General features: G+C 37.6%; 1 protein-coding gene across 1 annotated transcript; it reads left to right on the top strand.

The window, feature by feature from the left end:
• Positions 1-1,252: 1,252 nt before the first annotated feature.
• Positions 1,253-23,597, top strand: LOC125317147 (ATPase family AAA domain-containing protein 2-like). Its single transcript, XM_048286825.1, is given in 20 exon segments — positions 1,253-1,275; positions 8,766-8,795; positions 8,797-8,853; positions 9,791-9,899; positions 10,086-10,201; positions 11,438-11,612; positions 12,256-12,344; positions 12,691-12,850; positions 14,050-14,140; positions 14,573-14,887; positions 15,514-15,619; positions 16,085-16,265; positions 17,703-17,888; positions 19,125-19,260; positions 19,408-19,604; positions 21,479-21,638; positions 22,039-22,206; positions 22,245-22,328; positions 22,842-23,132; positions 23,566-23,597. Coding segments are annotated over 20 exon segments (2,706 nt in total).
• Positions 23,598-24,152: the final 555 nt, after the last annotated feature.

Here is a 24,152-nt window from a genome sequence, read left to right as displayed (position 1 = left end):
ACTGTGGTATCAGAGAGCAGGATGAATGAGCTGATGGGCCTTCACTGCCTCTGACTCCTGTGCTCACGCTAAATTGCACCCACAGGAATCCTGCTGTGGCATAAATAAATTGAAGTCAAAGAGACAAGAAAACACATAATTTAACATAAAAGAATCTTCTGTTAGGACAGCTATATTAATAGAATGCAAGACTTAAGTTTACACTTTGAAAGATACTTAATATTTGGCAATAATTGTAAGCTTTCAGATGTGTTTTTGCATGTGTACCTACAATAACAACTTCAAGGACATGAGTTCTTCTGACTGGACAAATTGCTCACATTTGCCAAAGTGCTTTGTAGTACTTCAGGATAATGGCAAGCCTGAAACTGTCACAGCTTCATCATGCTGCTAATAATCTCAGGAATCAAAATTCTCAGTGTATGACATGAACCAGGTAGACATAAAAAAATGAGATTATTATGCATTGATGTTTAATTGAGTAGGCATTTTGTGAGTTTTGTAGTAGAAGCTGACAGGAATGTGGATCAGAGTTTGAAATTACCATGATAAGCAACAGCAGGATCAGGTTGCTGAGTGTAAGCTCGGCTCAGTAATAGCAAAACCATCTCTTTTATCATCCCTGTGTTCAGCACAAATCCAACACACAGCTCCACACCAGCCACTGTGAAGAAAATTAACTCTAGTCCAACCAAAACAGTACAGCACCCAGCCCTGAGTGTCTTTGAGGAGCCCATAATATGTGGGCAAATGGATTTCAGGTACTGCCTATCTCTCCCCCTTGACAGATCTTTTTTAATCCCCAAAAAACCGTGCATTTTAGCATTTTAGCTATTTCAGAACAATACATACAAATTCAGGATAAAATCTTACACAGCATCAAATAAGGCAATAAAAATTACTTACCCTCTTCGTCACAGCAATAATATTAAAAATATGCGGATTACTTTACTAAATTGTTTAAATCTTGGCATTAATATTACTTTATTCTGAATTTTCTTTTTAGTGTTATTGGGAAGTAAGAGGCCCCCTCCACCTCCATTTAAATTTTTTTTTATGAAAACAAGATAAATAAATTCTTTTTTCTTTTGATAATTGGGCCATATTAAGTTCATGGAATATTTAATCTTAAAAGCAAAGAACCATTACACAAGAAACATCACATACTTAGGTGATTAATCTATTAATATATGCTGTTATTTTTATAACTGCAGTAGAATTACAGGTGTAAAGCAGTTTTTCAAATTCGTCGATGAAAGCTCAGCAACACAACCAGTAGGTGGCCCCAGCCTAACATCTCCCTCACACCGTGGTGCTCTGGTTTGCTGGACGTTGGATTGGTGAAACGGTTCTTGCTAGAATATTCAATGCACTTATGTATCAAAAATTAGGGATCAGAATGATGGAAAAAGACTTTATTCATAACTGCCCGAAGTATAGGCTACCCTTCCGTAAAGCTGGGAACCAACTGAATATTCAGCTGAACGTTTAATGAGATTTCACTTTGCACAAATGAAAACAAGTACATGAAGAAAGTGCCTTTTCTCACAGGTGGTGATGTACACAGAATGAAAATTTGAAGTAAAATTTAGGCCATTTAAAATGCTGTAGGGAGTAAACTCTGTGCAAGTGAGAAGCTGAGCTGGAGATTGGATCCCATTGAAAGCAAGACAAGAATCATCTTTAATTTCATTCAGTATTGCTATTGGAAAAATAATTTCTCTTGCTATTTAAATTTTAAAAATTACAAGACTCAATGAAGTTTTACAGCAGTAATATTTTAAGAATTGAATTCTACTGAGTAATAAAAGGAAGGAAGGATTTTACTGTGACCAAAGTACCAACCAGGGATTTGTAAATGCAGGTGTGGTGCCTGGCAGTGTCACAGACTTTCAACTGATCTTCATCTAGTAGTTTATTTAAACCCATATTTTAATATTTAAATAAAAGTGGAAATCATAAGGAAAAAATAGTGTGTGTGACAACAATAGTGTGCTGTAGACCAGATGGTTAGAAAAAGCAAGCATCAGGGGGAAGTTGCTCAACTGGATGTGTAATTTCTTATATCTACTTGAGCTTGTTTATACACTAATTCCATAAGCTGTTGGGTACCTAGTGAATACATATGTCAGGGTATGTTTGGGTAATTGGAGCATGTATCTGTTAAGGATACAAACTTTGAATTTAGAGGTTTAGCAGTTTCAACATACTAGGGAACTAGAAAGTCCCAATAAAATGTAACATGAAATAAAGTGCATTCATGTACCCACTCATGCCATGTTTAGATGGAAACAAAGTATAGCCAGAATTATTCACTGACTTTGGATGCCTAGGATGAAGTAACTTGGACCTCATATTTCATAGTAATTCATAAGTTTAGACTGCCAATAGTCCTCTAAGAATTAAGTTCCAAGAGTACTAAAAGAGGAAAGAAGGACAAGTTATCTCAGTCACTTTTGTTTAGATGAAGAGCAGGTATCCTAAAGCTCGACTTCTGACTAACTGTGGATAGCTGCAATTCCTTTAAGATCTAGAGTCTATGAAATGTTAAATTACAACAATGAGATTTTAAGACTCCACAATCCAAGCTGGGAGGATTTAAAATGGGGTATAAAAAATGAGGAAAACAGAATTAATGACAATTTTTTAAAATTATGATTTAAATTATTCCAGTACGGTCATGGATTTTATAGAGAAAGAGAAGTTTGAATTTTTCTGGGCAATACTCAAATTCCTTAATGTAGCAAATCTTTTGCAAGTGCTGCCTCATTCACTGTGTTAGATGACTCTTCTACAGCAAATGAGGGATTGGCTACCTCACATTTAGCTTCTTCTTCAACACAAACTGTTCATATATTCCTAGATCCAAGTGAGACGGGGATCTTCTTGAAAAAACCCTCTCATTAAATGACCTGAAAAGGTATTCATACAGCTGAGCTGAATTAACATTATAAAAGCAATCTCAGATATTTCTGATCTCCTGAATGAGTCACTGATGTTCTCTTAATGCAGCCTTTCTTTTGCATGATTTTTTTTGGATGTGAAATCACAAGGAAGCAAATACAGAATTAAATTTACAAAGATTTCTTATTGTTGCTGGATCATTCCAGATTTTCAAACACTAATTGTAAAGAACGGAATTCAATATTATAACTGGTGTTAACTACTCCAGCCAAGGGCAATTCACTATTTTAATATTACAGCTTGTTTCAGTGACACTAGTGGGTCTCAGCTCCTTTCCTACTTGAGCATACCTCAGAAAATACTATACAGAAGTGTGACTGGTTTAGTGTTAGAATACATCAGACATTAATTTAAATTTTTAGTTCATTTTTTACCTTTGACTTAATAATTCTTTAAATTCATGCTTGCATATTTCATAAGTTCAACTGCACAACAAATCAAGAAAAAATGCGGATCTTTTCTTTCAATACTGTACTGGCCCAGTGTGACATGTAACCTCCCCAGCTATTTTTCTTGGTTCCTATCACAATATTTGTATATATGTCTGTATTACTTTTCTTTTGTCCTTTATCTTATTAAAAATACAACTTAAAAAAAAAAAAAATTATCAGTCCTATTTTTAAAAATTACTTGTAGTTATACGTCATGCTAATAACTCCGTGTGTGTTGACTGCTTTACCAAAAAAAAACAACATAGGCAAAACCCTGCCACTGTACAGAAGAAATAAAAAGAAAATCCTTGGAAAGATAATGGAACTGCTAATATGAAACTAATAAATAAATAATTAGAAGTGAATAGCAGAATTAATGCATATTCATTTGTGTTTATGGAAAGTAATCTGTATTGGGTCGGGCTGAGATAGGGTTCATTTTCCCACAGCAGCCCTCACAGTGCTGTACTTTCTACTGGTAGCTGGAAAGGTACTGATAACACACCAGTGTTTCGGCTACTTCTGAGCTGCACAAGCTTTCACTTTTCTTTTTTTGCTTTGGTAAACTGCCTTTTATTAAGCTAGTAGTTGTTTCCCATCTTATTTTCTCTCCCCTGTCACTCTTAGAGTGATAGCTTGGTGAGCACCTGGCATCCAGCCAAAGACAACACAATATACAGTCCTATCAAACCATCTTCACATTATATTTTCTGTAATACTGGTTGCTTAAAGGATGAAGAAAATTGGGATTTAGAGGTCTGTTGAAGCTGTAGACTTTGACAAAGTTTTACACCACTGCAAATCAAATCTGTTTTGTTTTGCAATGTTAGAACAAAATAAGTTGGGGTTTTTTTCATCCTGCAGAGCTACTAGAATGAGCCTTATTAGCAAGCCTTTGTTCTGTGGCATAATATTGGCTAGGGACTTTCTTTTGACTGCAGAGAAGATATTGTTGTTCCTGGCAGCAAGTGGCAAGTGCATGCAGTGGTTGGGCTGAGACCTCCCTACGTGCCACTACGTATACAGTAAGTTTTTATTGAGAGGGTGATAAGGTTGTCCAGAGAGGCTGTGGATGCCCCACCTGTGGAAGTGTTAAGGCCAGGCTGAATGGGGCTCGGAGCAACCTGGCCTAGTGAAAGGTGTCCCTATCCATGGCAGCTGTTGAACCAGGTGGTTGCTCATGGTCCCTTCTAACCCGAGCTGTTCTATGATTCCGTGACTATCAAGTGTTGGGTATCAGGTGCCCTCCACAGTAGGGTCCCACCAGGGACTTGGGAGTTGGGCATGATCAAGCTTGGAACTTTGTGGGGGCACTGCCAAGCAACCTGACAAACATTCCATAAACGTTCCACTGCAGTTGGTCAGGTAGCATCTCCTGCTTGTGGCTTGTTTCAAAGACTGCACAGGAGGATGTATTTGTCAGATGCTCCATGTGTAAATATTTTGGACACAGCCAATGTTTAAATTGGCCACCGGTGTCTTTATTTTGGGATTGCCAGTTGTAGAGAGATCTTGACGCCAGAGCATCTTTTATGTGTGGGCTGGTTCTTGTGAACTGAAATGATCACTTCATGTTGTGACTTTCAGTAGATTTAACTTGCCCTCTAAATTGACCTTCTTGGCACCAGAAGTGCCTTCATGTTTAATTAAATTTTCTTTCCTGCTTGCAAATAATTTTATAATGTCCTGTTGACTTAAGAAATGGCAGAAATTTGGACACAGGCAAAGTGAAGCAGTCGTAGCATTTCTGCTTGTGTGTCTTTAACTTAATTCTCTTTGTGAAGCCCAAATTGACATTGTTTTCTGAAAGGTTTTCAAAGAGTATCAGCAGGGAGATATTTTTTTCTAGCACATATAGTCATGGAAAATCAGCATGAGACTTTAATTCCAGTTAAGAGAAGACTAAGCAACCTGTTGTCTGAGGATGGCTGTGAACTAAAAATGACTTAATGCTATCACGCAGAGCAACTTAAATGCTATGAAAAACTGCCATAATTTTTTTTTGTTATCTTCGTATGATCTTCAGAATTCTCTTTTTTTCCTACTAAATGAGATTCTTTCTGTACTGTGTTCAGCAAGAGGGGAAAATAACCTGAAAACAATGTATGTTTGCAAGTCCTCAAATGCTTGTTTTTAAATCTCTCTATAAAAAAAAGTAAGCATTTGACCTAATTTTTAAGTAGAGTTGAAAAATTTGGCTAAGTGTCAGTGACTCTTGCTTTGTGCACGCTATATTAAAATACCATGCTGACTATGTGTGTTGTTTTCAATGGGATATTTTTGTACTTGCCTATCTTTACTCTTATGTATCAACTTTGTATCTTAGTACTGCAGAAGCAGTCTTGCAAAAAAAGGGGGTGACTCAGAAAAGACACCTAGACAGCAGAGAATGGGAGACCGTGGGGTGTTCCACTGCACAGAAGAAGTAGATACTAATTTAATTTACTATTTTTATATGTGAATGGCATTTCACATAAAGAAATTACTTAGTTATAATTTTAATTTAGCTGAAAAAAACTTTTTCCAAAGTGTAGTATAGTATAAACTAATATTTTATTCTTGCTCTCTAATTATTATTAACATCTTACTATTACAGTCATGCCACAGCTACGTTCTAAGGTGGAGCAAATATCTTCAGAAGACATGAAAGAGCAGTGATATGCTGAAACACATCATATACTATGCTTGCTGAATTGCCTTATGATTTTTGAATGGACAAAAATAAAACCCCCAGCTTTTTACAAATAGCTATCTCAGGGCTTGGGTTTTCATTCAAATCTTACTAAAAACTGAATTCACTGATACCTACTTTATCTGTGTTCTTGTGCCAGCCTTGCCTGTGAGCTCAAGTAGTCCCCTGTCCCAAGAGGAACTCATGTTAAAATGATAGACACTAATCAATCATATTTTCTCTGTCTTGGTTTTGCTCTATTAAATCAAGTTCCTCCACTGTCCTCTTGAATGTCAGGCACTTTGTTTTTTAAACATATCCATAGCCTGCTTTCATAGTTGTTTTTGGTCAGATATAAATTCCTTTGTGGTTTGTTTCAACCAGAATTGGCCATAGTACTTCATAAATCATCTTTCAAATGCCAGTATGTTTTTCTTTTTCTGCTAGGAATTGCTTTGTCCTACACTACAGTGGGGTCTACCACACTCTTGGATAATTAACCTGTGACTAATTGATACACTCAGTTTTGTATCTGGCCAAGTGTTTGACTTTCACATTTACTAAACCCTATTTTAGAGTAGAAATCCTTGCTATTAATCCTGGGTTCCAGAGTGGTGTTCCTGTTCCCTCCCCCTTGCGTTAATTTAATATTTTGTGTATATGGAGTGCCTTGAAAATGATACTATAAAGGCACCAGATATGCCCACAGGTTTTCTGCATGTTTGTGTCTGATTTTTCCTGTTTCTTTTAATTAGGAAAGTCTAGATATGGAAACAACTGGTGAAGAAACAACTGAAAATCCAGGTAGCATTCTAGGCTAGTTCTGTTCTAAATTTCTTTGACTATGCCCTAGCCAAAAGCTTTTTCTTAAGCAATTGAAATGGACTGAACTACTGGTATTTTTCCTTTGTTAAAAAATCTATGTTGCTCTTGACATTACAAGCCATAGCCACAGATTCTAGGGCTGTACTGGTAAAGAGCTCATAGGGATTCAGACAAAGAAGTCTTAAACCCCAGTGTTTTTGCAAAACGTGTGCATGATAAAAATCTATGGAGAGGAGGGAATACCTGTCATACAGCGCACTTTGAATATATCATTATTTGCAACAGTACTTAAAGAGCTTAATGTTCTGTGCAGTAATTTCATCATAAGGAAGCGAAGCAAAAGGAAAAAGGCTTTGCTTTGTTGAGTGCTATCAAGATACACTGGAAAGTAGGTTATAGGCAGGGTTTTTCTTAAGAGCTAATTTCTTGCGTGGATGCAAGATTTTTTTAATGGAAATACATGCACTCAACTTTAAATTTCTTACCTTCATTCTGCCATTCTTAAATGTCTGTACCCCATGCACATTCTATTTTTTTCCTATTTGGGATCCTTACTGTTTTCCAGTAAAAAAATGACCTATCTTGAAAGAATAGTAATTAATGAGACTTCATAATCTTACTCATGTGTTTTACAGTTCTCCTTAAAAATCAGGGGTGTGTTTTTTCACTTCTACTGTGCACTGATCAACCCCCACCTGCCTTGAAACTTCCCCTGAACTTAGAGATGGGTGGTACACATCCTGTTTTCTGCCTCTTTGACTATCCCACTTTATCTTATATTTGTTTGTGACATTATTCTAAATCCTTTGCTTTCAACAGAACCTAGAAATTGTGAGACAGATTCTTCAGTCCCATCTTCATCTGTCTCAGAGAGAGATTCATGCCAAGGGAATAAAAGGTTTGTGTATGGCTAAGTGATAGTTCTTTCTCAATAGTGCTGTCACATGGCTCAATAATGCTTTCAAGGGGTTTTGAACTGGTGGTAACTACAGATAAATAGTATGATTATTATTGTCGTAGTCTGAGAATATAAAGAAAACAAACACTGGTGGGGAGGCCATTCTTTTTACTAGCCTTCATATTTTATTTGAAAATGCAGTATTTATGGTCACTGATAGGGTGATGATGAGGGTTGTGGCTGAGATTGTGTAACTGAAATTTATTTGTTCTGGAACTAAAGCCAGGATCTCCCTCTGAAAACCTTAGACTATTTAATCTCGAGAGATGAAAATTATTTTCCTAAAACCAAAGACAGTTTAATTAGAGGGAGAGCCTGTATGGAAGTTTTAATGGATTTTTTTTTAATCACTCAAACACTGATTCTGATGTCTCTTTGGAATCAGTTCATGTTTCTGTATGAAGCTATCCTTAAACCAGAAAAATGTTAAATGAAAATCTAATTTATGAATTGGATTAGTAATGACAAAGGGGTGTCAGATCATATAAACAGAGCATGGAGAGTGTCTTCCCTTGCTAGATAGGAACACTTTGTTTTGCATCCTTGAAAGCAGACTATTATGGAAGGAAAGGATTTTGAAGTCAAATTTTTAAGTAAGTGTAAAATGTTGATATTTCACAGAGTGGCTGCATAATGCTAAGTGAAACTTGATTTGTGTGTCTAAGAGAGAGACTGGACAAAAGGAGTAACTTGATTAAGAAATTTCTTTGCACACTAGTGAAACATTTTACCTTCCTAAGAAAAATCAAATAACTGCTGTCACAAGGAAAATCACATAATGTACTTTGAAATCTGATGAAAATTCCAATGATCTGAAAACTTACTAGATTTCAAAGTAAACTCTGAGATAGCATTAACTTAAATTTTGGTATTACTTAGGGTGCATTTTACTTTTTACTTGTTTGAATGTTTGCAGACAGAGATATGGAGTCTTCAGCAGTGATTCCCTTTTCTGATGATGATGAGGATTTTGAAATGCAGAGGAAGAAGAGAAATTTAAGGAGGTTAATGAAATTGGAGAAGAGGGGAGGGAGTAATCTGCCTGGAACACTTTGCATATGCCTAACTGTGAAGTGTTGCCATCTTCATCTTGTACTCTTTCTAAATTGTGGCAATATTTAATCATACCTGTTGGTATTGACAACTGTAAATGGAGTCTCTAAAACTGGATTTTTAGAATTGACTTTTAATAAGAAATTTGATTGCTAGGTGGGAATGGGAGGAAAGGTACAGATACACACTTTGGTGTATTTCCTTGATGTAAAATTTTACTGCTTCTGTGCTTTACCATTGTTTTTTCAGAAAGAAAACCATTACAAGAGAAAATGTTATAAGTCAGGGAAATAGGTTTTATTACTTAACAAATGCTCTAGAAATATTAATTGAATAACAGTCTAACAAACGAGCTTTCAGCCTGACGTCTTTCAGATGTGCATCTTCTGGCACACACATTCCAAAGTCCTCAGGAAAATCCAGGAGAGGTGGGCAGCCTTTATAATATTAATCCCCATTGATATAAGTGTTCTCCTGGAATGTAACTTTTTGAAGGTAAAAGCTAGAACTATTTGAAAGATGTCAGTGTGTTTGGGAAGGGGAGGAATTCTTCCATCATACTAATCAAGGTTAGTCCATAGTCTCCACATACGGAATAATTGTTCTAAGCTTGCATTCCTATATGTGCTGTGTTGACTGGCATGGATATTCATAAGTGCTAAGAGTTGTTAAAAGGATTAACTCAATTTAATGTCTGGAGCGACCATTTTCCTTTATTGATTCATAGCCATTAAATGTATAAAGTTGGAATGAATATTTAATTATTTAGGAAGTTCATGCTAATTTATAAGGTCTTCTGCATTCACTTGCCATCATTATAAAATCAAAATTCTTCTATCTGCATTGTAAGTTAGAGAGTACCTTTTTTTCCTCCTTAATTCAAGTCAGATCTCTTCTGGTCAGCTTTCAGAAAGGTGCCTTAACGGGAGTTGACAAAGATACCATGAAAATGGGAGGAAGTTTGGCTGGTGTGGAGCAAATGCAAATAGATGGTTCAGTAAGTGGTTTTGGTTCATTGTGGCAGTGAGACATTTGCAGTATTTATGAAAGCTTCCAGTAATGGGCCATCTACAACTCCCTTGGTTTATGGTTTTCTCTCAAGCAATCCAGCTTCTCATGGAACCTTATCGAGGTTGCAGCTTTCTGTAACATATAAAATGTGTTCTGTTGGCTTCATCTTTAGGTACAATTTGATGGTGTGGGTGGTCTTTCTGACCACATTTCATCTTTAAAGGAGATGGTCATTTTCCCATTGCTTTATCCCGAAATCTTTGAGAGATTGAAAATTGAACCTCCAAGGTAACAGACACTGTTTAAAACTCTAAGTTATAATTTACCTATTTTCAGGAGAATTCAACTGCGTCATCAATATGTTTTTGTGCTTCAAAATTCTCAGCAGTGTTGATTTTTTTTTAAACAGTAGTAAAATGTAATTTTAAAAAAAATTGATAGAATTTAGTATATATGTAGGTCCAGAGATTTACTTTGTGGTGAGACTATCCTTTCAAAGTGTTTTGCTTTTCAAATGTGGAGTTGGAGATATTTTCTTTAAAGCTCTATATGTAAGTGGGCTTAATTAGTTTGTAAGCAGGAAGTACTTTCTACTGGTAGTCAAATGTTTGCTTAGCAAAAATCCACTTGTCTCTGCCACCAACTTTCTTTTTTTTCAAGTTCTCAAGTATCAGTTTTACAACTGATAGGACATGCAACTAGAAACTGCAGTGTTTGTTGTGCTCGAGCTAAAATAAGAATCCGTCCTCTTTTTACACAGCTAAGTGGCTTCTGTGTTACAAAAAATAATCAGTGATTTGATTGTTAGCTTTATATATTCTTGCTCAATGAAACTCAGTCATGGCATACTGAATTAGGATCTAGAATTCTTTGCCTTCAGTGACTTTAAAAGTATTTCAAAATAGAAAATATTTCTGTGCTTTGCTTCTTTACCACTGAAATTCTTTTTTGAAGAAGCAGTGTATTGGCTTTTCTAGTTTATATAAGTGCAGAAATGCAGAATATCTTTCCAGCTTTAGCATACTTCTTCCTTTATCACCAGCAAAGGGAATTCTAGTAACCCAAAGCTTATTAAGGCAGAATTAAGTGTTTTACTATAAAATCTTGCCTTATGTGAAAACAAGAATGAATATGTGTGCATCATTGAAAAATGAACTGGTGATTCCTAAGTTAGCCTAGTCTCAGATTCTGATTTGAAAGTTTGTTCTTGTATGGCTCCAGCCATGCCTGCTGGATTGTCACAAGTTTTGAAAGTGTCCTTTTGGGATGCTGCAAGCTTTTATCAAGGTTTTGTATTTCTGCATCATCCTCTTTACTGATTTTGTTTGCTGCCTTGTAGAACTGTGTGGGAACGCTTCTGACTTTTCTCACACTTCAGCTGTTACTGCTATCTTATCCATGAGGTGTTTTGTTTAGGAGAGCAGAGTTGTGTGTTTTAAGGATGGGGTTTGTAATAGGTGCTTTTCCATGGTGATTTTTTCTTATGTGAGTTTTTTTTTTAATTTATTTTTTTTTAAATTGCAGAGGCTGTCTATTCTATGGTCCACCAGGGACTGGAAAGACACTGCTTGCTCGTGCACTTGCTAATGAATGCAGTCAGGGTGACATGAGAGTAACCTTTTTTATGAGAAAAGGTGCTGAGTGCTTGAGTAAATGGATAGGAGAATCTGAACGACAGCTTCGTTTATTATTTGAGCAGGTAAGGTTGAAATGTGCCATGTGTTCTGTCTGAATTGGAAATAATTTTCTGTGGTCAACAAGAACTCACTCTTTTTTCTTTTGTCAGCTCCTTCCACTGAAACAGGATTGCCACTGTTTCCTTTGTCAGTTGAGTTTTAGGGGCTTGAAATCTTGAAGTGTATTGGGAAAGATTAGTAAAGGAAATAACAAAATCCTGCGAAGCACCACCGCTACCACCCTCCTCCCTCCCACAAAACAACAAACTGAACAACCTCCCAAAAAGTCACAAAAAATGTTTCAAGAAGCAAGAGGTGGTGGCTTAAGATCACAGGGAAAAGAGATGCAGGCTGAAAGCATGGTCATTTAAATTGGTAACAGAGGGTTGCTTCCAGAACCTGTAACTGAGTTAAATCCTGTCTCTGTTCTTGTGGTTGCCAGATAGATGTTAAAACTATTGGTACAGTTTTTTTCTTGTCACCCAGTCTCTGTGGGTTGACATAGGCTGCTGTCTTCAGTTACTCATGCCACTTTACTCTGTTAGCTCAATTAGCAGAGTCTGAAAAATCTAGTTCATGCCTTTCCAACCATGATGTTTTTCATGCATTTTCCCTTTCAAATAGGGCTGTTTCCCTGATGTCAATATTCCTGTGTTTTCATTGTAGGCCTACCAGATGCGACCTTCAATTATTTTCTTTGACGAGATTGATGCTCTTGCTCCTGTACGGTCCAATAAACAAGACCAAATTCATAGGTAGGACATGTTTTGTATCTACATAGAAGCTGCTTGATCTTTATGAAAAAAAAGATGGCAATTTATTTAACTTCAAGTGACACATTCATTTTTACTGAAAATTAGTAATTCCATGCAAAAGAATCTCAGATGAATTTTAGACAGTAATTGAAAATGATTTGCCAAGCTTGATATCGACACAAGGCCTGTGTTACCTTATCTGTATTTTATGACTTAAAATTAGTCTTTTGCTAAACAGCATCTCATAAATAAAAACTTGTCCTCTTTGAGTGATCACTGGACAAGGTTATGTGTAACTGAAGAAAATTTACTAAGCTGGTGAATGAAAATCATATTTTTCTGTTAGCTCTGTGGTGGGGACACTTCTGGCACTTATGGATGGCTTAGCCAGCAGAGGAGAGGTTGTGGTCATAGGAGCCACCAACAGACTGGATTCTATAGATCCTGCTTTACGAAGACCTGGGCGCTTTGAACGAGAATTCCGCTTCAGTTTGCCAAACAAAGAGGTCAGAACTTCCACTCAACCTTAGTGCTTATGTGCCAAAGTCCACCTTTATAACAAAGCCCTGGAATGAGGCAGCATTGTGCGGCAGTGCAAGTCTCCATCCATAGTGTACAGCTTGGACACAAGAGGGATATCTGGAGACATTACATTGCAGACCTGGCCCTGGGTATCTATGATTAGGGTGATTTGAACAAGTAGTTAGTTCTCTAGTTAGTTTTGGTTTCTCTGTGACTGGTGGAGAAAAGGGGATGCTGATAGTGACTGAAATGTTTAAGAAAGAATGAGTGTATTAATTAGTTATAAACTACTCCTATAGCATCTTGAAAGTGAAAGAAAGGGTGAGAGAATTCCGCCTTGGTAGCAAAAACTTTGATCAAGGCTGGTGCTGGAGCGAATTAAGTATGTTGGGATCTCACTGGAAGTTATTGACAGGGACTTGGACAAAGTTTTGAAGGACACAGCACAGGTGCAGGGCTTGGGAAGCATTTAGTTCAATGGCAATAGTTAAGCAGTATAAAAATGGATATATAGCAACTAAAAAATATTGAAGGGGGGACATTGCATGCAAAACTGGAGACTTCTTTTTGTATTTTCTCTCTGGCTATCTCTGATATTTCTTAGCACTTCTTGGAAAAAGGATAAAAGGCTTGTTGGGTTGAAAGCTAGTAAAAGTGCACTAAACAATGCATTTAGCACAAATATTTTTCTCCAGTTTTCATCTGCTCTCAGGAACAGGAGATGAGGTGCCATTAAAAAGATCTAATACATGATTCCCTAATGTGGTAGAATTCCAGAAATCTGCCATAATTAATCTGTGTACCAAGAAATACTTCATGAAATTTTTCTAAATTGGAGAGAATTTTCTTTGACGAAAAATCTCCATTTGTAGATAAGAATTTTACCATGATTTTTTCTTCAGAATCTTTATGTCTCACACTTGTGAAAACTGACTTTTATGGAAGATGTAAATGCCTTTTACTTGACTGCAGCCCCCAGCAAGAGTTTAATGTAACAAGTTTAGAATTATTGAATTTCCTGCTTGAAGTAGCAGACAGCATATTAATAACTGACCTTTAAAATACTAAAAGGCTTAGCTGATAAGAAAAGTATTTTTATTGGTATAAGGGGTTTTGTGGGTTTGTGTTGTCATTGTTCTTGTAAGAGAAAACTTAGGGCAAACTGAAATGCAACTGTTTTCAGGCAAGAAAAGAAATTTCCAAAATTCATACACGAGACTGGAACCTGAAGCCGTCGGACAACTTACTTGAAGAGCTGGCTGAAGAATGTGTTGGTGAGTTTGAAAACAGTGTGGGTTACTACATGGGACTTGAGCCCTAGGGAACCTGAGCTTGTATCAGGCAGTACTCGAGCTCTTGTACCTTGCTGCAGAGAGAGGCAGTGAGGAGGAAGTTGGCATGCCTTGGGAGCAAAGTTAGGTGCTGCTTTCAATTTTCTTTTTGTCTCTCAGAACACTGAATGGGTTTGGAACATCTTTCCCAGGAACAAAGTTTTGACCAGCAGGCTGCTGCCTAAGTGCAGGATATCAGGCTTTGAGCCACATAATAGAGATTTTCTGCAGCACAGTAACTCTTTAAATTCTCTCTTAGCCTGGTAATTTTTGGCAGAATAAAAAGTCTTTCAGTGTTGCACTTTAGAAATATTGGCCTTGAATTCTGTTTTGTCTGAGACTGGCATAACATTTGATTCTTGTTTTGTTTATTAGGATACTGTGGTGCCGATATTAAAGCCTTATGTGCCGAAACCGGTCTCTGTGCTCTGCGGCATCGCTATCCTCAGCTATATGAAAGCAGAGAGAGACTGCAGATAAACATGGATTCAATTAAAATAAAAGCAAATGATTTTTCCATGGCCATGCAGAAGACTGTTCCAGCTTCACGGAGGGTTGTGCCTTCCCCTGGGCGAGCGCTATCAGCTATTTCAAAGCCACTGTTAAAAAACACACTGGAAAGGATTTTACAAACCTTGCAAAGAGTGTTCCCCCATGCCGAGCTTGCACTAAAGAAGGACCAACAGAAAGGTATAACGTCTACATTCCCTTGGTTAAAAATCTGCCAAAGCAAAAGCTTGTGATTTGTGCAATCAACATACGCAAACCTCTCAGCTGTACTGGCAGCACAGTTTTGTACTTTGTGTGTGCACAGTGCAGGGTGGGAGCTGCGAGTGACTCGCAAAAGCAGCTGAGAACTATGTGTTATTTGCTGGAGCACCCAGTTACTGACAGTACACACAGTTACTGACAGTAGCTAACAATCACATTTATCACTTGTGGAGAGGAATCTAAGTTTTACATTATTAGCACCTCTTTTCAAATAAATGCTTAAAGCAGGAGAAATGTTTTTCAGGTGTCCGGGAACTACATAAGTTGTTTCTAATCATCTTTATTCTAAGGAGAAAAACCCACAAGTTTTTGTTAACAGAGATAATACCCAATGCAAATCATGGGACATAGGACAGCTTTGTAGAGACTTGTGCAATCTCCTTTGATTTGTGGCAGAATGAACTCTTCAGAAAATAGCATTCAAATGATGAAATACAAGAGAAGTGTTTTCCAGCACCAATTTTGAATGTGTATTAATGTAAGAGAGAGATATGGACCATACAAGAAAGTTAACAAAGCTCTCTTCTCTTTAAATCCTATTTTAGGAAATTATGTGATTGAGACTGATGAGGAATCACCATCAATCTCTGAAGAGAAGCCAACTCATAAAACACCTGATTGCAAAAAGGCAGAATTCTGCACTTTTAGCGGGTACGTTTGTCCCTGGTATGGTTCCATTTGTAAGATGGCTGGTCTGTAAACTGTTTTGGTGTGAGGGATGCTAGATGAAGGAGTTGAGAGTGTGTGTGAAGGGTGGTCAGTATTTGCCAGATGTAAGTGTGAAGCTACAACTAGTTACTACTGCTCTAACTGAGTACCCTGACCCATCAAACTGAACTGTTGTGTGGGTATTTGGCTGGACAGTCCAACTGTGGTATTTAAGAGCTGTTACTTAACCCAGCCAAAAGAGTAGCGGACATGCTGGGGACTGGCAGGATTTCTTAGCAGAGGCAGAGTTTGTGAGAAAGTAGGCTTTGATAGTCTTCCTGTTCACAGACCAGCTTATTATTTTATGGAACAGGGAGAATATTTACAAAAAAAAAAAAATAGGAAAAAACTTTACTGTCTGTTTTCATATTCATCACTCATTTTAAACTTTTCTTCTTATTGCTGTAGAAATCCTCGTGACCAGCCAACATCTTACAGGCCACGGTTCTTACTAATTGAAGAGCCAGGATCTGGGCAAGCTTCTGATTTGGCAGCTGCAGTAATACATTCCCTGGAAAAGTTTCCAGTTTATACACTGGACACACCAACTTTGTTTGCTAGCACGTCACCAGATGAAACGTGTGTACAGGTAGCTTTTTCTCTTGTTAGTCTCGTAGGATTAGTGTATAAACTAATGAAGTAAGCAAAATTCATTGTCAATATAAGTGGCCTGATTTAAATGTGCTGTTTTGTTTACTTCTGTCTGAAAATTCCCTTTTCTGATGGAATGATACCAAGTAAGGATTTTATACATGGCCATGGTTTCCATTTGAAATGTAACAGGGAGAATGTTACTGGCAGCTCAGGAAGATGGGAAGTGCTGCTTATAAACCCCTCTTTGTGGCAAAAAATCCTGCTGGTCTCACGTGGAATTTAGAAAGTTGTTTGTTGCTTTTTAAGACTCTGTGCTACCAGTAGATGGCTCTGCACCAACCTGACGGCATGTCAATGCACATTCTGTAGCCTTTTTTTCAATTATATTTGTAGGGCAGCCAAAGTTTTAAGAAAAAGAATTTTCTTGTTTGGTTTTTTTTCCTATACACATGCAGCTTCTACTGCTGCAGTACATGCAGCAAAAGCATTAAAATTCATGGAATACTTAGATTTGTACAGTGTTGAGTTTTCATTTACTAGGAAAAGGAAATATAAGCAGCTTAGTGCTTTTTTGCTTTTTTACTTTTGGGCAGTAAATCCACTTTGTTTTTTGGCATCACCGTATTAAAATATTTTGATCTCTAGTAGCAGCATTTGAGATCTGTACAAGTTAGGAGAAACACATTATGTGACTGGATACTCATTTGTCACATAGGAGGAGCAGTTAATCTGAAATGGTGCATGGAGAAATTTGTCGCGCGAAAGGACTGTTCCACTTCCCTCATCCCGTAGATGCATGTTGTCTTCTGTGATTGAGGTGCCATCTGTAGGCAGTGGCTTGTGGTTTTCCAAAGCCGTCTGGTCTGATGGGTCCTTTGGTAATGAGGGGCTGTGAGTGATTTAGCTCTTAAGACAGTCTAAGGACTGGTCACCTCTTATAAAATGTGATTGAAGTTATGAACTATAGCCAGGCTTCTTGTGCTGTGTTAGCCCTCATCTTTTCACATAGGCCTTTGTTTGTTCAGTCTCTGTTCCAGTCTGAATAGGGTGTGTCCCCCCTCCGAACTGAAAATGGTGTAGCTGCAGTTGTGTGGTGATTTTTCCAGGCAAATACATCTTGCTGAAGTGTTAGCTTTGGGTTTTTTTCAGGCACACCACTACATTGGCTGAGTTCTTAGGCTCTTTAGGAGTTATCATATACCTAAGTAGTTTTGAAATCAGCAGAGATTCAGGTCTGTTTCTGTCTGCATAGAAATGCCTATATTAGAGTCAAAGTGAAAATTTTACATGATTGTTAAGGAGTCATTTATCAATTTGTCTTGATGTCTTGCCTTCATGCCTCTTATTTCATAAGATAGTTTGACTGATACATAGTTATTTAGTAGCCTGTTCTACATGATGTAGTTTTCTTATCCAAGCTTCATTTTACCAGCTGATGCGAGAAGCTCAAAGAACAGCACCAAGTATCATTTATGTCCCACAAATCCCTTCATGGTGGGAGACTGTTGGACCTACACTGAGATCTGTTTTTACAACACTACTGCAGAGCATCCCAAGGTTTACTCCAGTTTTACTCCTTGCAACATCTAATGTACAACTGAGAGATCTCCCAGAAGAGGTATTTCAGTTGATACTTTACTTCCTTTGTTACTCAATTTCTTGTTAATTTATAACGCCCTGAAGCATTAGAGTTACGTGTGGCTCCTAAGCAGATTCGTATTAATTACTCAGGCATCCAAACCCAGTCCCTTAAAACTTGCTTAGACAAAACAATGCTGGAAGCATTTGCCTAAAGTGTTTTCTGAGTAGAGATTGACTTTGACCCAACTTTTTATCCCTTCTCACACACTCAAGCTTATTAGACAGATGTATGGACTTGCTTCAGGCAATGGTTTTAGTGGCTTAAAGATGGTTAGGTGTGTCCTTAGTGAAGACTATGGTGCTTGAAAGGTTGCTAGGAAAAAGACTGTTTTTCTGAAAACATTTTTACTGAAAATTCAGAGATATTTTTGCTGAAAAAATACAGAGATTACACTGTTATTGATGGAATGTGATTTCAAATTTAAATTATTTTTTTAGAATTTCAATTACTTCCTTCATCTGGGTGAAAACTCAACAAATTAGAAAGCTAAGTTCCAGTTTCTGTTTAAGCAACTTGGAAATAAATGTTTAGGTGCATTCTTTAACAAAATTCTTCAAGAGGACATGCTGAGCTTTGTAGACGTGAGACTGTGCATTCAAGGAAGGTGTTCAAAATGTGAATGTGCTGCTCTGATTATTTTGTCTCGGTAACAGAAGTTTTTATACTGTTAATAAGTGCCTTCTAAAATAAGGATTGAAATCCCTTCCATACCTTTTGGTAGTAGATATAGAAAAATGGAATACAGCTTGGAAGTATTCAAATTGAGACACCTCATTTAAATTAATTAAAAATAAAATTAGAGAAAGCCCAAACACCTTACTAAAAAGCCAGCACTTGTCCTCCGAGCCTTGCCGTTTTCCCTCTGTAGCTGCCATGAAGATTCAAGCCAAAGGCCAGCAAGGCATGTAAATGCAAAATAAGCAGCCTTGAGGATGGTGAATCCCCAATCACCCCTTTCTCAGTTGTTTATCATACAGTTTCTTCCTAGCTTCCTAGCTCAAAATCTAGAAGGTGATCCTTGGAGAAGGCATTTTAAATTGCCATGCTATAAAAACCTAGTCTTTTAAGGCCAAGAAGGTACCTTTTCATTGATAGTCTTATTCAGATAAGTATTCAGTTTAATTCAGAGAGATACTCAGCTCTTTTGGAACAGAATATAAGAAGTTTGCATGGCCTTGTATAACTGAAGTATCTTTTCTCTTCATACTTTAGATAAAAACATTGTTCAATGATGAATATGAAGAAGTTTTCAGAATCCCGTGTCCTACCTGTGCTGAAAGAAGACATTTTTTTGAGGACTTAGTTATGAAGCAAGCTGCTCAACCTCCTGCATTAAAAAACAACACAAGTGAGGAGGATATTCTGCATATAAAACTTTTCTAACTCTAGGTTAACAGATAATGCAGTATTCACTGTGGTGATAATTTACTATCGATCATTTTTCATGTGCTTGTATATGAGTTCCATCAATTAACAATTTTCTGATTCATTTAAGCTTGCCAGCCTTTGGAAGTGCTGCCTGTAGCTCCACCACCCAAGCATCGAAAGCTGACAGAGGAAGAAATAAGACAGGTGGAAGAGCAGGAAGAGGATACGTTGCGTGAACTTAGGATTTACTTAAGAGATGTGGCACAAAGACTTGTCATTGACAAACGTTTCAAAGCATTTACGAAGCCCATTGACCCAGAGGAGGTTAGTATTGACTTATAATACTATTATAACTGTGTGTATTCATAATTCCTCTGTGTTTACGTGTCTTGCTGTTTGTGTGCTCTTTCTAGGAAGGTTTATCTTTGGTGTTAGGGATGTACTATTCTGATTTTCCAAGAAGAAGGAACTGAATTTTGCTTTTACTTGACTCCTTGAGGCTCTCAAATGCTTATTATTTGAGTATTCACTGAAAGTCCTATGTTCTTTCTAAAATGTCTTTAAACCTTTAGCGTATTTCAGTTAGAAGGGATCTACAAGGATGATCTAGTCCAAGTGCCAGTTACACCAAATGCCAACACAATTTGCCCATGAAAATGTTTGGATACATTGGTGTGTGTCTTGGGGTGACCTTATGATGTGTATCCCATATCGCTGCCTATGCCCAGAAATTAATTTCTGTGCCTTTCTATGCCTCTAAACTGAGCCTGAGAGGGGGAAGGAAAAAACTGAGCAAAACTTTTTCAAAGCAGTTTGCAGCTTGTTCAAGGTCACACACAGATAGCAATTAGTTTCCCAGCTGTGGCAGGAGAGGGAGGAAGCACCTGGCTTGCTGCTCCCAGGACAGGTTTTTTTTGGCCAGGGGTTCAGCTGCTTTTTCTCCGGAGAGAGACTGAGAGTTGAATTTTTCCTTCCCTGGAATTTCGGATTTTCTCCCTTTTCTACTGGACTGCTTGATTGCTTTAACATCAGAACACATCAGGAGGACTTTCCACCGGGCACAGAGGGCCTGGCCCTGGGCCAAGCCCCAGCTCCGAGGAGACCAAAGGGAGGACTCTAACACTTTCCCAGGTTTTTCCTTCACAGCAAAAGATTTTATTATTTAGCATTATTTTCCTTTCTCGTGTGTTTGTTAAATAAATAGTTTTATCTCCTTCACTTTCCTTCGAGGAAAATTTATTTTTCCCGAACCTGGTGGGGGAGGGGTGGTTGTGCCTTCTCTCAGAGGATGTATTTCTAAATTTGGCCAAACCGGAACAGTGTGTTACAGCACTAAAAAGCAGAGAGATCACTTTCTCTATATTTATAAACAGTACCTGTAGGGCTGTTCTAATAAAGTCTGAAGCTCTTTGATTAACTGTCAATATGTTCTGTGAGAACAGGAGTAGAAGCAGCAGTTTGTCAAATAAATTTTCAGATGCCATTCTCAGTTTCATCTGTAGCTTTCCTTAGTACATAATCAACCTAAGGGCTGCATGGGTTTTTCTTGCTCCCATGCACTTCCCATTAAAATTGTTGAATAAGTCTAAGCCAGGGGCATGTACTTCAAAGTCAGTTGTTTTAAGATAGCTTTGCATTTCAGCAAAGTCCCATTCCCTTGAGCATCCACTGACTTGTCTTTTCCTTTCCTTGTAGTTTCCAAGATGTGAATAACCTATAAACACATAGATGTCCTTATCTAAACTAGTCATTAGGCTCCTTTTATGCTTTGAGTAAAGAAATCAGCATCTCTGGGTCCAGTTATCTCATTGGAGACTAGATGCTTAGGACAGGTGCTTCAAAGGTGCAAATCCTGCAGATTTTTTCTTGCTGCCAACAACAAAGAGAATCTAAGGTGACTACTGAGAAAGGCTTCTCTGCTGTGGTTTTCTGAAAGGAAGTGAAATGAATCCAGCCAGTTCTTTTCTCTGCTCCACACATGCTTCTGACCACCCTGCTTCTATTTTCCCCCTCTCCTGGTCTGTCTCTTCAAAGACACTTGAAATACCTTTCCAATTTTCAAGAAACTATCTGGTTATTTTCTGCATATTTGAGTGTGTTATAAATATCTGGGACTCTTCAGAAGTCCTTTATTTGACTTTATGAAAATAATTAATTTTTGTAGCTTAAATCTCTGAGCATGTGTCTTTAATTTGTAGGCAACCAATTGCAGGGACACTGTTAAACAGCCCATGGACCTCTCGACAGTTCTGTCCAAGATTGACATGCACCAGTACCTAACTGCAAGAGATTTTCTAAAGGACATCGATCTAATCTGTAGTAATGCTTTAGAGTACAACCCAAAAAAAGGGCCTGGAGGTAAGGGTGTATTTTTTATCCCTAATTTGGAAAAAATTTCAGATGTGTAAATTGATAAATTTTGTCTGCGGAAATTTAGTAATCCCACAGTAGATGTGGGATCAGATAATTTTAAACAACCCCATTAGATAATTTAAACAACCCCAGAGAGCATTTCTTGCTAGATTGTAAATGTTTTAGCATTAGATATATTGTTTGGGTATGGAATTGTAGCAGATGTGTTGATTGGTAACTAGTACTTTTTCTTAAATAATTAACTTTTCTGTTTTCATGCTGAAAATACTGACTGAGATAACCTTTCAGAACCTGCCTATGAAAAAAGAAAAATCATTCTAAGTAACCAAAATAAAGACTTTCATTGACAGGTAGAAAATTCTCAGTTCTGACTGTAAAATTTCAGATCCCCTCCTGAGGCACAAAGCTTGTACTTTGAGTGATACTGCATATTCCATAGTGAGGCATGAAATGAATGAAGATTTTGAGCAACGCTGCCAAAAAATTAAGGAATCTCGTAAAGAAAGAGGTATGTTTTTTGATGCTGAGGATTTTAAGACTTGTCTCGTGCTTTGTAACCAGCCACACAAGACACAATTCTTTGCTCCGCAGGGTGTAAGAAAGAAGACCCAAAGTGTAATGAAAAATGGAAGATGCCCACAGTGCCTGTGAATGCCAGTACCCCCTGCTCTAATGGCAAGTTTCATTTTATTCAGACTTTCTTGGAGAAAGTGCCAAAGTCACTTCTCTACCTTCTGTGTTCCTGTGGCCAGGTTCCTGTGATCCTTGGTTCTTCATGCCAGAGGCATTAAATATTTCATTATGCTGCTTCAAAATGTGGAGTAAATCCTGAGGTCATTCATTCAATGTGGTTATGAAGTTGAAGTGCAGTGGCTGCTTGACATTGGAAGAGCCTGGCCTTGATGGCCCAACTGACATTTAATGGCACCTGCCTCTTGAAGTCCAAAACATTGTCTGTGGCTCTTTTGAATGGCTCAGCTAGTTTTCAGTTACATGAAACAGTGTTTTCCCCTTCCTGCCTATAATATATCTAATAGAGAACCGATCTCATTAACTTGCAACCCTTTCTCTAGACACATGTAGGGAGATGGTACTGAAGCTTCTGTAGTTATTTTCCTTGCAAGATGCTGCTGCTGTGTTCTGAAGAAAGAACTGTTTTGGATTACATTTTTTTGTATCTTTCTGTAGATAAGTCAAAAAGAAAATGCAAAATGAAGGAATGCTCTTCAAGTATTGCAGCAAAGAGGGAGAATGCTCAGTTTGCATCCTCCGAAGATAGTCCTATGGAAGAACATGAAAATGTACTCCAAGGACAACAGAAAAATGGGACAGAAAATGAAAGCGAGAGACTGACCCTTGTGGCTGAATCCTCTACTGAAAAAAAGAGTGCCAGGCTTCCTGAATGTTTAGACCTAAGAGAGGAGAGTGAAATGCTGGATTGCCAAATAGGCAGAACTTCTGAAGATGGAAGTTCAAATGGTAAGTTAAAGGTCAAAGAGGTAATTTAGCTCCTTTTTGTTCTTGAGCAGGGTTACACTATTTATTAGGTTTTAGCCTTCTTGAATTTCATTCTGTTACTTCTTTTGTGTCTCTCTCAAATCAACATACAGTGTTCCTTGCATAATGATGCTGCTCCTCTAGTTATGTTGGCTGAAGTCATGGTTTTCTGTAGTGGCTGGGATTTTTTGAGTCTGCAGTTTGTTTTTCAAATGGTATCTAATTGTACAAGTATCTTCCCAGTAATAAGTAGCCTAAGTGTAAACTGTACTGCTGTACTTTAAGTAGTGTGGACCCAGAGACCTCCATGGAATAGAAGAACTATGTCCTAATGTTTGGAATATAGGATGTGTAGGTGTGTTTCTGAACCTAAAACACTTTGTTTTTTCACTGTGTTTGGTTTTTTTAACTTCAGGTTTACTGTGCAGTGCTATAGTGGCAGCATGAATATTTTTTATTAGTTTTACCCAGCCTTTTTTATCTAGGGCTTTCTTTCATGTCTGAGTTTCTAGTTTTTATGGAGAAGCACTAGAAGGATAGAAGTCAAGCATTTCTCGGTAAAAAAATTGGCAACAGTTCTGCCTCTGTTATTGCAGAGGGCTACTGTTTTCCAGATACAGGATGCTTCACTGATACTGTAGTCCAGATAAAGAAATCATGACTTAAATGTGTGTAATTCCAGATTCACGGGTACATCATAAAACTTATGTGGGACATTCTCAGGCGGATGAGCAACCTGAAGTATGTGATGGGAAAGCAAAGAAAATTCACGCACAGGGAGTGTCTGTGGATTACTCTGAGCTCAGAGTAAGTCTAATTTCAATTTTGTTAATACTGAAGTAGGACATTTTCTTGCTACCTGTATGGTTGTAAATTAAGTCAGTTTTTAACCAATGCCAATTCATGAGAGGGGTACATAGCTTGTGAAATAATTCAGCCTGTAATGACTGGTGTTTCCACAGCTGGTATAGATGGCTGCTTTTGCTGAACTGAATTTTAGGA

Source organism: Corvus hawaiiensis, chromosome 26 (genome assembly GCF_020740725.1).
Source record: "Corvus hawaiiensis isolate bCorHaw1 chromosome 26, bCorHaw1.pri.cur, whole genome shotgun sequence".
In the NCBI taxonomy this organism is placed as follows: Eukaryota; Metazoa; Chordata; class Aves; order Passeriformes; family Corvidae; genus Corvus; species Corvus hawaiiensis.
The sequence above is the reverse complement of the archived record's forward strand: the minus strand, read 5'-3'. Positions and strand labels throughout refer to the sequence as shown.